The following is a 13,454-nucleotide window of genomic DNA, read 5'->3' as shown; positions in this document are numbered from 1 at the left end:
TTACACGGCCTGGGCTATTTGTTTTTTTATATTGGCTCCCAAAGGCTCAATGGTCCCTTCTGACTACAGTATGCTGTAGGACCAGCAGACTTACCTCCAGGTAGGGCACTCCCTTCTCGAAACTCTGTGGGTACTCGCGCAATAGGCGCTCTTCGTCCAGGAATTTGGCATCCCGCCCATTGGTGGCTGGCTGGAAAAGCCCATAGTTCAGCACGTCCTTGAGGCTTTCATTGAGAGTGCAGAGGATCTGTTGCTTTGCCACCCAGATGGCCGCATCAGGGTTGAAACGTAGGCATTTCTGAAATGGTTTTGGGCCAGTGGGAGAGGGAGGGGTGGAATTGAGAGCAAAAGGAAGGCATCAAAATGGCACAAAGCGGCACCTTGTTTTGCGTTTGCTCTGAAGCAGTGTTTCGGCCCTTTTAAATCTGGTTTATTGAGCCACATCTTCTCCTCTTTCTTCCCAGGGACTCAAGGCAGCTTACAGCATTCTGCCCACCCCCCCTTTTATCCTCCCTACAACCCTGTGAGGTAGGCTAAGTTAATGGACCTAGTGATCACTTGTCCAAGGGCATTGAGGTCATCCAGCTTAATGGCTGAGTGGGGATTTGGACCTGGGGTCTCTTGACCACTCTAATCACGATGGCTTAAAAAGAAAAGTATTTCAATACTGATCTACCCTTTGCAACACTTCTACATCCAGGGTTATAAATTTTATGATGGTGAGCGGGTGTGTGTGTGTGTGTGTGTGTGTGTGCAAGTGGTAAGATTACATAATGTGGGGAATGAGCACAGAAGAGTCAGGATCGAAAAAGAGGTAGCTTAATAAATTTATAGTTTTTTGATTGTACAAGAATATTCCTTTTGCTCAGCTAATTTAGTTCACAGAGAGGGGGCTCTTTGATCACCTGTCCCACAACCGTCATGTTGGGGAGAAACTATTCTATAAAGGTAATTTAACTGTCGGCACCCCAGACCTTATGCGTCTCACATCCACATCATACTGTACAGTGGTGCCTCACTTAACGAATGCCCTGCTTAACGAAATTTCCACTTAACGAAAGGATTTTTCGAGCGGAGGTTGCTCCCTAGACGAATTCGTTTTACGAAAAATTCGTCTAGCGAATCGCGGTTTCCCATAGGAATGCATTGAAATTCAATTAATGTGTTCCTATGGGCAAAAAAAAAATTCAAAAAAATTCAATGCATTCCTATGGGATTCGCTAGACGAATTTTTCGTTATAAGAAAAGACCCGTGGAACGAATTAAATTCGTCTAGCGAGGCACCACTGTATATTTAAAGCTGGGAACTGTAGCTCTGTGCAGTCATCACCCTTAGCAAATTACAGTTTCCATTACTGTCAAAGTGCTATAATGTATGGTATGGATGATCCCGTATCTGTGGTTGCTGATATTCACTGTAATTTTTTTTAAATTAAAAAAAAACTTCTTACTAAAAATCAGCACTTTTCAGTTTATCCCAGCTGCCTTTGCCTTCATCAGCCAGGAGAACACTAGAATTATGTTTTACCACACCGTTGTGCAGAATGCAGCCTGCGTAGTTTCCATCTTATCTCCGCAAATGAAACGGGCAGAGATTGCACTTTTAAAAAAATGAAAAACAAAAAGCACTGTTAATTGAAAGCTGAAATCCAGGCTAGGGGCCTGCAGTCTCCCTGAGGGGACAAAGTCTCTACAGGCCTCCTGCAGCTATTGCCCGGGGCAGGCCTAATTTCGAGTGATTCCTCAACAGAGAATTCCAGGCAAAATCCGAGAAGTAATACAGACATGGAGCTACCAAGAATTTCAGCGTAAAATGAATTACGAGAATGAGTCTATCTGTAGGCAGTCTCTCTGTTTGTGTGTGTGGCAATGGCAGTGTCTGTTGTCTATGAGGTGCCTGCAAACCTGCTTTCACCCCGGTCAAGTCTTTACCTGACCCACACCTGACGTCATGTATGCCCTACATATATCATGTCAGGTGTAGGGGTGGTGGGTGTGGCTTGGCCAAAACAGCCTTGCAGGCTGAATGCTGGGCCTTGCCGGCCAAATTAGGTCCACGGGCCAGAGGTTCAACACCACAGAGATAGACAGTCTATGTTGTCCCAAGTCTTCCCCTCACTGCCTCTGGATGTATTATTATTATTATTATTATTATTATTATTATTATTATTATTATTATTATTTTAACACCCAGGAGGGCTACGGCAATTTAAAATACAACACCAAGAGTACGCTTGGTACTCTTCTTTCATCCCTGATGCGCTGTCACTGCCTATCCTGACAGGCAGGCAAGACACAACGCCTCTTCCCATCAGCGAAATTGTTAGGTTGAGAACGCAACATGCCAACTTGATTACTCCGATTTACATTTGCGGCAGGGGCACTTGAGCCGCGCGTGGCGCGAGGCCACGTCCAAAGGGATGGTTCCCTGAGTCTCAGGCATGCTCCGTCAGCAACAGCGCACTCGCGGCCTGCCAGTCACTGGGCGCATGCGCCCCATGGCCTCCTCTGCCACATGCAGCGGCGGTAGGAAATGTGCGGCGGTACCCGTGATGAGGGTGCAACGGGCCTGAGTGGCAACATATTTATACCAAATGGACCCACACATAGTACTCTTGCAAGAAACTCGTAAAGACAGACAGGGAAAACTCCTTGTTTACACAGTAATGGGTCGGTTTCTCATTTGATCTTAGAAAGTCCTGCTTTTACTTAGGACGTTCCTATTTTCATGGGAGAAATGTTGGAGGGTATGCATTTGAATCAAATGGGGTTGGTGTTCCCGCCTTTTGCTCTTTTGACGGCACCAGGAGTTTCTCTACTACCCTAGCGCTCCCTGCCTTCTTCCCTCACCCCTCCATCTTCCAGGGTCAGATTTGGGGAGCGGGGGGGGGAGGGGGGGAGGAGGAGGAGAGGGGGTCATGAAGGGACAACCAGCCAGACACATGGTGGCAGTTCCATCCCTGTTTCCATGGTCACAACAATTTGTGATCTCTAGCAACCGTTTCCATGGTTGCCCCTGTGAATAGAAATGGGACCCAAGATGAAGGGGGAGAACAGCTTTAAAGAATCAGTAAAATGTTATGGGTTTGGGTGTTGCGGGTTTTTTTTTTTTTGTGGGGAGTGAGAAAAAAGAAAGGGGGCCTTCTCCAAAATAGTATAGAGACCAACCAGCAATGGCCTTTTGGTAGCTAAAGTAATATTCACATTTTAAACCAAAACACTGTGTATACGGTGGTGTTATACATATATGGTGTGTGTGTGTGTGGATATGAAGATGCAGGAATAGAGGACTCAAACAGCAATGGTTAAGTGAAAGGGACTAAAGGTTATTTTAGCCAGCTCTTAATAAGGCTCCACCTGCACTATATATTTAAAGTACTTTCATGCCACTTTTGACAGACATGGTTTCCCCCCCAAAGAATTCTGGGAACTGTAGTTCATGAAGGGTGCTAAGAGACGCTAGCAGACCCCTATTCCCCTCACAGAACTACAGATTCCTAGAGCTCCCTGGGAAGAGGGACTGGCTGTTAAACCACTCTGGGAATTGTAACTGCGAGGGGAATAAGGGGGCTGTACAATGCTTGGGCCAACTCTGAACACCTTTCTAGAACAGACATGTGATCTTCTAGAACAGTGTTTCTCAAACTTGAGTCCCCAGTGGACTACAACTCCAATCATCCCCAGCTGTCAGAACCAGTGGCCAGGGGTGATGGGAGTTGTAGTCACATAGATACTGAGGTGATTTATAAACTATTGAGGGACCCAGGTGGTGCTGTGGTTAAACCACTGAGCCTAGGGCTTGTTGATCAGAAGGTCGGCGGTTCGAATCCCTGTGACGGGGTGAGCTCCCGTTGCTTGGTCCCAGCTCCTGCCAACCTAGCAGTTCGAAAGCACGTCAAAATGCAAGTAGATAAATAGGAACCGCTACAGACAGCGGGAAGGTAAACGGCGTTTCCATGTGCTGCTCTGGTTTGCCAGAAGTGGCTTTGTCATGCTGGCCACATGACCTGGAAGCTATACGCCGGCTCCCTCGGCCAATAATGCGAGATGAGCGCCGCAACCCCAGAGTCGGTCACGACTGGACCTAATGGTCAGGGGTCCCTTTACCTTTACCTATAAACTATTGGGCCATATCCAGCGCTAGTCCTACCACTGCACATCATTAACTTAAGTTCACTCATTTCAATGGTACTACTCAGAGGAAAAATTTGTTGGATACAGCCCATTGTTCTTATTGTAGAAGTATGGCCATAGGTCCTACTTTGCTGAGGGCGGTCTTTTGACAGCCCTTCTTCTTCTTCTTCTTCTTCTTCTTCTTCTTCTTCTTCTTCTTCTTCTTCTTCTTCTTCTTCTTCTTCTTCTTCTTCTTCTTCTTCTGAAAGAATATCTAACCCAAGCCTGGTTTAAAGACAATAAACCTTAAAGAGGGGGACCGGGGTGTGTGTGAAGTTGCACACCCACCACAGCGACCAGCTACATAGTGGACTAAGCAGCCATACATAGGTCACCCGCTCAGTCTCTCTCTCCTCTGCTGGAATGAAAAATATTACATTTCTATTTAAAGTATAGACATTATTTCCAAATGTGCATGTATGCATGCAAATTAGCAAATGCAATTTTGTTGCAAGAAGTGCATCTTCTTCTATTTGGCAAAATTCACCCTTTAGTAGTACAGTAGTAGCAGTAGCAGCAACAGAAAGGCTGGTTCCAGGTTTCACCAGGCCCTTGGCAAAATGCCTTCTGATGTGCCCCCTCCCTCCACCTGGTAACAGCGGCAGAGATTGCTCCGGATGGCTGCTCTCTCTCTCATAATGGCCCAGAACAATGCTATGTTGGAGATGCTGAGGGAAATCAAAATGGCGGCTCCTACACCCAGTTGCTTTTTAAAAGCTGGGGTTGAGGCAGCGGTGTGCCCTGACAACTCCCAAAGGCTGCTCTGTGCTGACGCAGGACCTAGCAGCAGCAGCAGCAGTAGTAGCAGAAGTAAGATTATACTTCCAGGGTGGATGTTACTCTTGAGAAGTAACAGAGAGATGTACAGGAAGACACAACCTCAGGCCCAGAACTGTGGGGTTGTGGGTTTACCGCCTTATGACAAAGACGTTCCACATACAGTGGTAGTACCTCGACTTACGAACGACTCGACAACCGAATTTTCCGACTTACGAGTGGGCAAATGGCCACACGCTTACGAATTTCTCGACATCCGAACGGAAACCACGGCGGTTTTAGATAGGGTTTTTTCCACTTACGAATTTTTAGATAGGGTTGCTTCGACTTACGAATTTTTCCGTTTCCAATGCATTCCTATGGGAAATCGCGTTTCCAATGGCGCTTTTCGACTTACAAATTTTTCGACCTAAGAAGGTGCCTTCAGAATGGATTAAATTCGTAAGTCGAGGCACCACTGTATACTCAAAAGTTCTCTTGCCTTTTTCAGTTTTTTTCAATGTGTTCTGGGATTGAGCCCCACAAACATGAACCCCATAAGTAGTGGGGGCTGTGAGGACAAGGGGGGCAAAGAGGGGTACAGCTCCCACAAAGAATGGCCAGGGATGTTGACCCCTTCCGCAAGGATGATCTGGCATATACAATGGCTGCTGTTGTCAAAAGCTGACTCGTGTCCTTTCATTTTTTTCCTTTGCTCAATTGCCAAGCCGCCTAAGGTTTCTTTCTTTCTGTACCCATCGTGAGGAACTCATTTTCCACAATGATGAACGGTATCGTTTATGACCTCATGACTAGCCCGTTAAATAAGCAGACGTAGAAAATACGCCAGAAAAGTAAGCAACACTCAGGACGAGTGTTAAAAGCAAGGTCCAGGTCCACAGACATGTTTTTTTCAAGGTGATATGGAAGTCATAGAGTGTGGGCTTTCTGGGTTTAAGAATACTATGGCTCACTCACAAACCCCTGGAATAGGATGGGGCAATAAAAACAAATTAAATAAGCTAATAAACCCTGAGATGTGGGGTGTTTTTTTGGTTGTGTGTTAGAAAGGCTCGCTTCAGTGTGCTCTGCCAATGTGGTATAGTGGACAGACAGCTGGACCAGGGTTCAAATTCCACTCAGCCATGAAGCGCACTGTCTCCCAGCCTAATAATACATCAATCATAGGGGTTGTTGTGAAGATAAACAGGGGGAGAGAATCATACGCGCCATTTTGACCTCCTTGGAGGAAAGGTGTGATACAAATGGAATCATCGCCGAGTGAGATGAAGAAGGCTTGTACACAGGCAGCGAGACTTCTGGGGTGCCCAGGGAGTGTCTGTGCAGCCATGCAAGGACCCTAATGGCAGGCGGTGGAGGGGGGAAGGGAAAGGAAAGGGGTCTGCAGATGGTTCTCCAAATCAAAGGGTTGCTGGATAAAAGGACTGGTGCTGGTGGCAATGTCTGTATGTGTGTGTGTATGTTGCTGAGTGTCCTGGTTTTATTGCTAATGAAGTGAGGAAGGAATAAGTTCCCTTTAGTGCTGAGCTAAGGATGAATCCAGTTCTGCATTAATTACCCCTCTAGGGACTGAGGTGGTGGTGGGGAGTGGTGGAGCCCAGCCAAGAAGGGAAGCCCCACTTTTATTTGTCCATCAGCCGCAGACCTTCCTGGGCAGCATTGCAGAATCAAGGAACACACATCCCTGTTCACAGAACTCTCTGCCCATTTAACCGCTTCCCTCCTTGAGCAACCCACACTACGCAGATTAGATCATGTCCATCTGAGGCACAGGGGAAAGGAGGGAACAAGGAGCCCTGTATATCAGAGGAAATCTACCCAAATTACTGAAACGATTTGGTTTCGTTTAGTTTATTGTTACGGTTCTCGACCAGCATAAAAACGATTTGGTAAAATCCTGCCCAACTGCCTCATCACCATACTCTACAACAGATGTGGGAGAACCTCTGGCCTTCTGGATATTGCTGGAGTACAACTCCTGACATCCCATTGGGGGCTGACGTTCAACAACATCTGGGAGGCCACTTTAAAACACATTGGGATGACCCAATGTCTCTCACCCTTGCTCTTCGATACCTAAACCTAAGTACACGTAACTGAAACGACAACATATTCTCAGTGTTGGCTCCAGGTTTTGGAAAGCGACGTGCAAGACCTTCCGCCCTGTTCCCTCCCGGTGAGTCTAACTCCATGCTGCCATGATCACAAACTGCTCCCCCTTCTCTTTCCTCATCTCTGCTGCCACCTGCTTGCCTGCCAGGCAGAAAGCCAAGGAGCAAACAGACAGTGGCATCTACTTATATACCACTCTTATCTGGGCAGCCAGAGCGAGAGGTAGCTGAACAAGCAAGCAGACTGAAGCTGTGAAGAGGAGGAGCAGGCGCTACCTGATCGTGCCAACCCTGCGTCTTCTGCTTCCATTTGCCTTCTTGTAACCCCTCAGGGCAGAGTCTAGCCCTCAAACTTGGTACAGTACCTATAGATGGCACTATTACTATTGCTATGAAAGGGCCATAGCTGAGTGGCAGAGCACCAAAAAATTCATGCAGAAGGTTCCAGGTCCAATTCTGGGCATCTGCAGGTAGGGCTGAGAAAGATAGGAGTCCCTTACGAAACTGCAGAGAGCTGCTGTGAGTCAGTGTAGACAATACTGAGCATGATAGACCGTCTGACCCAGTTTAAGGCCGATTCCTAGGTTCATCGTAACCATCTAGATGGCTAGAATTACGCCACAAAACACAAAAGAGTGTCAGCTGGGGTAGAGACGGCAGAAATTAATTTCGAAACCGGTAACACTCGGCATCGCTTGTCGCCCTTGTCTTCAGTGGGTCGGAATTTCTCCCCGACGCTCAATATACAACTTGGCTAAATTCTTTTTTTTAAAAAAAAAACCAACAAAATACCCTCCACACTTGCCTCCCGCTACACCTCAGCATGCACCTGGGCACAGGTGAGCTTCCATGCCTCTCCCGCACTCCGTCCCCTCTTTGGTTCCTCACCGTCTGGTGCAGGTCGGGGATGCCAATTCGGAAGACCATCATACTGAAGTGTGCGTCCTCGGGTACCGACATGGAGCGACTGTGGTCAGGGTTAGCGGGGCTGGCCGGCGGGCTGGGCCCCTCGCGGGAGGTCTCCGAGCCCGACTCCCCCTCGGGGCACTGGGAGAGGTGCTCCTCCTCCTCCGCACTTGATTCGGGGCTCTGGGGCATCGTCGGGGGCGCTGGGCACCATCACTGGCCGCACTGCAAGGGGGGGGAGTGAAAGAGATTAAAGGTTACCTCAGTGGAGGAGCATTATAAGAGATGCTTGCCTTCCTTCTGGGCTCCCCATAGGCATCTTGTTTGGCCATGGTTATAACAGGATGCTGGTAAGATGGACCACAGGCCTGATCCAACAGATCTCCTTTTACGTCCGTGGCGGTAAGGGGACCGGGATGGCCTCTACAGCACTGCTTATGCCTTATGAGCAGGCATGTCAAACCTGCGGCCCTCCAGATGTTTTGGCCTACAACTCCCATGATCCCTAGCTAGCAGGACCAGTGGTTGGGGAAGATGGGAATTGTAGTCCAAAACATCTGGAGGGCCGCAGGTTTGACATGCCTGCCTTATGAGGAACGGCTTAGGGAGCTGGGTATGTTTAGCCTGGAGAAGAGAAGGTTAAGGGGTGATATGATAGCCATGTTCAAATATATAAAAAGATGTCATATAGAAGAGGGTGAAAGGTTGTTTTCTGCTGCTCCAGAGAAGCGGACACGGAGCAATGGATTCAAACTTCAAGAAAGAAGATTCCACCTAAACATTAGGAAGAACTTCCTGGCAGTAAGAGCTGTTCGGCAGTGGAATTTGCTACCAAGGAGTGTGGTGGAGTCTCCTTCTTTGGAGGCCTTTAAGCAGAGGCTTGACAGGCATATGTCAAGAATGCTTTGATGGTGTTTCCTGCTTGGCAGGGGGTTGGACTGGATGGCCCTTGTGGTCTCTTCCAACTCTATGATTCTATGCTCTGCCAAGATGTGATCTCCTAACACACACGTATTCAGATACAGAAATATGGCCTTTGAATAATGCATTCTGAGCAAGCGGGCACAGACCCAAATGTGCGCACACAGACAAACCAAGGCTGACAGGCAAGTCAAGCAAAAACGAGGCCTCCCTTCTCTTCGTTTTCTCTGCTATACCGACACAAAACAAAGACACGCTAAGGCGTACAGACAAAAACATGCAGACATACAGCAGGACTACGACTAGAGTGGTATCTAGCCCAGGATCTTTGTTCTGTTGTTTCACCTGGTGCCGAAGTGACTTCAAAGCAATCCATTACACTTTATTGCAGCCTCACAGGGTGGTCCCTCTGGAATTTGTCACACACACACACTCTTGTAGATCTGTCTGTGCTTGGCTCCCCAGCGCTTAAATACTCGGCCTTTCACAACCCCTTTCAAAAACATGCATTGGGAGAGGATCCCTAACTTGGCACAGAGAGAGAAACACAGGACAAAACCTTATCGATACAGGATGCAGCACTTTGCACGGGAATACAGGACAATCCTGTATTATACAGGTCAGTTGGCAACCCTAGCTGGAGTCTAATTTCACCACCCACCCCACAGCTTGCGCCACACAGGAGGTCCAATTATGTTTCTTCTCTGGTTTCCTCAGTTGCTGCTCCTTCCCCGTGTTTAATACAACTCCATTCACTAGGACTGAGCAAGAGGAGTGGAGGGGGAGGTTGCAGTCAGTAACCCCCCCCCACCGCACTATTGTACCAAGGATCGGGGTTGAGGGGGAGTAGGGGGTCGCGTATCCTACACCAGCCTTTGGCTTATTAGCTCTGAATCCCTGGAACACTTGCTGACAGGCAGCTTGCCTATAGAAGCCTTGATCCGCACTGAAAGCAGGATTCATTCCAGCACAGAGGTGGCAAGAACCCCGGGGAACGTAGCTAAGAAGAGAGAGATGGGGAGAATAACTTGCGCGCAGGGAGGAACACAAGAGACGTTGCGAGCTTCGTTTTTCAATCTGCACACAGTCACCTGCTTCCCACTCCTACTACTCCCTGAGCATGGTTATTGAGGCAACGGCCCAGTTCGCACATGACGCTACCCTATAAACCATGGCTAAGCGTGAATGTGTGACCGTGTGGGTACTCACAGGAAAAATCCCAGCCGCTTTGCTCCTCTCCCCAGTGCTGCTGCGCTACCTGTGCTAAGCCATGGTTTGTTACAGCCAAACAAACCATGGTTAGTGTTACATCTGGAGCCAGGCTCATGGTTTTGTCTTACTCGCAACCATAAGCTGTAGCCAAGGCTTGTGGTTTGCATGGAAGTGGCAAACCATGAACCTAGGTTAATATGTAATGCCGGCTCCCGTAGCAGCAGCAGTAGCAGCAGAGGATCATAGTGGTATGTGGGGGTCACACTTAGGCATGGTTTGGTTTAGCGCTACTGGGTCATGGTGTGTGATGCTTTGAACAGGCAAAACACTTATTTTAACATGCTCCCAAATGGACCCTTAAAGGTAAAGGGGCCCCTGACCATCAGGTCCAGTCGTGTCCGACTCTGGGGTTGCGGCGCTCATCTTGCTCTATAGGCCGAGGGAGCTGGCATTTGTCCGCAGACAGCTTCCGGGCCATGTGGCCAGCATGACAAAGCTGCTTCTGGAGAACCAGAGCAGCGCACGGAAACACCGTTTACCTTCCCGCCGGAGCAGTCCCTATTTATCTACTTGCACTTTTTTTTAAATGTGCTTTCGAACTGCTAGGTGGGCAGGAGCTGGGACCGAGCAACGGGAGCTCACCCCGTTGCAGGGATTCGAACCGCCGACCTTCTGATCAGCAAGCCCTAGACTCTGTGGTTTAACCCACAGCGCCACCTAGATCCTTAATGGCACACAATCGGCATGATTTGCATGCACAGATGCCTGCATGATGCTTCCAGATGAGCTGCTTATTGAGCATCCATTCTGATTTGTTTTCAGGAACTTGGACAACATTGGCTGCTTACTATGCCTTCATTCCGATTTATCTGGGGGAGGTTAGGTGATGGGTCATCAAAGCAAGTGCTGTGACGCACTTTCAGAGGCATTCTCCCACTGCTTTCTTTATCGCAACCCCCCCCCAATCTTTTGGGAATCCCTTCCCAAAATGGCAAATGCCTGGAAATGCCCTGAATAAACATGCACATACTCCCTCTTCGCTTGCCCAGCGCATCCAGACAAGGATTCTCTCACTCCTCCCGCCCACTTTGCCCTTTTAATTTCTGCATGTCTGTCGGATCTTGCACCCCTTTTTGTCGTCATTCCCCAGTTCCCTGTCTCTGTATATCCCCCACAAGACGTGCAAGGCGGAGATCCCTCTCTTCAGGTCCTTGCTCCGCATGCCAGCCAAATGTTCCCTTCCACCCCAGCCACCTCCACCCCAGTCTCCTTCACTGACTTTTCATGCTCTGTGTCCCAGTTTCCAGCTGGCCCCAGGGCCCAAGCAATCTGTGTGCAAGCAGCACACGACGTCCCAGAAAGCAGAACAGCCCTGGGACGCCTGCCCCACTTTCGGCACCTGCCAAAAGGGCCTATAATTAGCCCTAAAGGACACCATTTGCTCTGAACCCCCTGACACCTCCAATTTCATTTGCTAGATATTATCCCAGCCAGGCAGATACTGTGGGCCATGGGGCAGGAGGAGCAGGGGTGTAGTGTGGGGAGGGCCAGGGGTGCCATAGCCCTGGGCGCATGATATAGAGGGGGCATGAGCCAGGAGCCCCCCTCCACAGGGATCCCTGCCCTGTGCCATTGGGATTGTGGATAGTAACTGATATAAAAGACTCTCTGCTTAAGAATAATGGAATCGTAGAGTTGGAAGAGACCACAAGGGCCATCCAGTCCAACCCCCTGCCAAGCAGGAAACACCATCAAAGCATTCCTGACATATGCCTGTCAAGTCTCCGCTTAAAGACCTCCAAAGAAGGAGACTCCACCACACTCCTTGGCAGCAAATCCCACTGCCGAACAGCTCTTACTGTCAGGAAGTTCTTCCTAATGTTTAGGTGGAATCTTCTTTCTTGTAGCTTGAATCCATTGCTTCCGTGTCCGCTTCTCTGGAGCAGCAGAAAACAACCTTTCACCCTCTTCTATATGACATCCTTTCATATATTTGAACATGGCTATCATATCACCCCTTAACCTTCACTACTGCCAGTGTAGATAGACAATAGCATGATAGAATGGGCCAGTGGTCTGTCCTGGTATGATGTAGCTCCCCATATCTTCTCTGTGGAAATGAAATTAATTCTGGCATCAGTTGCAGGTGGTGACTAGAGAGAGATATCCCTTGTTTGGCAACATACTCCAGGTCCAACTCTCTAGTGGCGGAATAGTTGTTGTTGTTTTTGCTTAGTCAGCATTTTAAAGCAAACCAACCAACCGACACAGGTTGGAACTCGGGTATCAAATTGACGGTACACTTCTCCAAATTTTTGCAAAGTTAGGGTTTTTTTGTTCGGACCTGCTAACCTTGCCGCCTGATGCAGGCCTGATGCCACAGTGAGGAGCTTGGCTGACCACTGTTTGGCCCCACACTCAACACAAAGGCCACTAGACTCATACCGACCAAGTCTAATGAAGTCTTCTCTGCACTGGTTCCAGATTGGGATTTGACTTATTGGAGGTGGTGCTGGGAGGGTGCTGGGTAACAGTTTGTTTCAGCTCAAATATAGGCACATAAATGTGTATTTATGCATGCAAATCCATGCAAGAATGCACATGCTGGGGGAAAGCGTAGAAAAACACACAAAATGTGTATTTTAGCAGAAATTGTATACAATTTTTAAAATTCACTTTTTTAAAAAAAAATCCACAAAAAATGAAATAGAGCGGAATTGAATGCACACAAAACCTACGTAAAATGGAAAAAGACTGACCCATCCATGTGTATTACCACAAAGTTCTCACAGAATTTCTCCCTCTTTCTCAGAACCGTCAGATAATGCCATAACTAAAGAAAGGTCCTTGGAAACATCAAGAATGCCAGAAGAAGAAGAAGAAAACCCCCAGGAAGCCAAGTCAATGAGATCAGAGGGCAGTTCACACAAACATCTGGCCCGCTTTGAAGTTAATACAGGCTGGCTTTTTCTGTTGGAACTCAGAGTCCACCTCGGAAATGGTTCATGCTCCCTTTCATGGCTCAGTACGTCCCACAAAAATCTGTTTAAAGCAGGCATTGAAAATGGAAAAAGCACCACTTTAGCAGGCAAAAACTAAAACGACAAAATAGCACCGGGGTCTCCAAACTACGGACCCCGGGGGCCAGATGTGGCCCAATTGCCTTCTAAATCCGGCCCGCAGACAGTCCGGGAATTCAGCATGTTTTTATATGAGTAGAATGTGTCCTTTTATTTAAAATGCATGTCTGGGTTATTTGTGGGGCCTGCCTGGTGTTTTTACATGAGTAGAATGTGTCCAATTATTTAAAATGCATCTCTGGGTTATTTGTGGGGCATAGGAATTCGTTCATTT

At 48.1% G+C, this 13,454-nt stretch overlaps 1 protein-coding gene across 3 annotated transcripts in view; it reads right to left on the bottom strand.

Moving 5' to 3' along the window:
- SHANK1 (SH3 and multiple ankyrin repeat domains 1) overlaps positions 1-13,454 on the bottom strand; it is a 113,259-nt gene that overhangs the window by 73,334 nt on the left and 26,471 nt on the right. For all 3 annotated transcript variants that reach the window (XR_015946537.1, XM_088655022.1, XM_060281102.2), the window contains exons 2-3: positions 7,950-8,192; positions 95-298 (exon numbers count right to left, since the gene is read on the bottom strand). Coding sequence is in view for 2 of the 3 variants with exons in the window: in XM_088655022.1 (XP_088511148.1) it covers positions 95-298; positions 7,950-8,159 (414 nt within the window). In the remaining variant the exon portion in view is untranslated. The remainder of the gene's footprint in view (positions 1-94; positions 299-7,949; positions 8,193-13,454) is intronic.

This window comes from Zootoca vivipara, chromosome 12 (genome assembly GCF_965207765.1).
Source record: "Zootoca vivipara chromosome 12, rZooViv2.hap1.1, whole genome shotgun sequence".
NCBI classification, from domain to species: Eukaryota; Metazoa; Chordata; class Lepidosauria; order Squamata; family Lacertidae; genus Zootoca; species Zootoca vivipara.
Note: the sequence above shows the minus strand (reverse complement) of the source record. Positions and strands in the feature narration are given on the sequence as shown.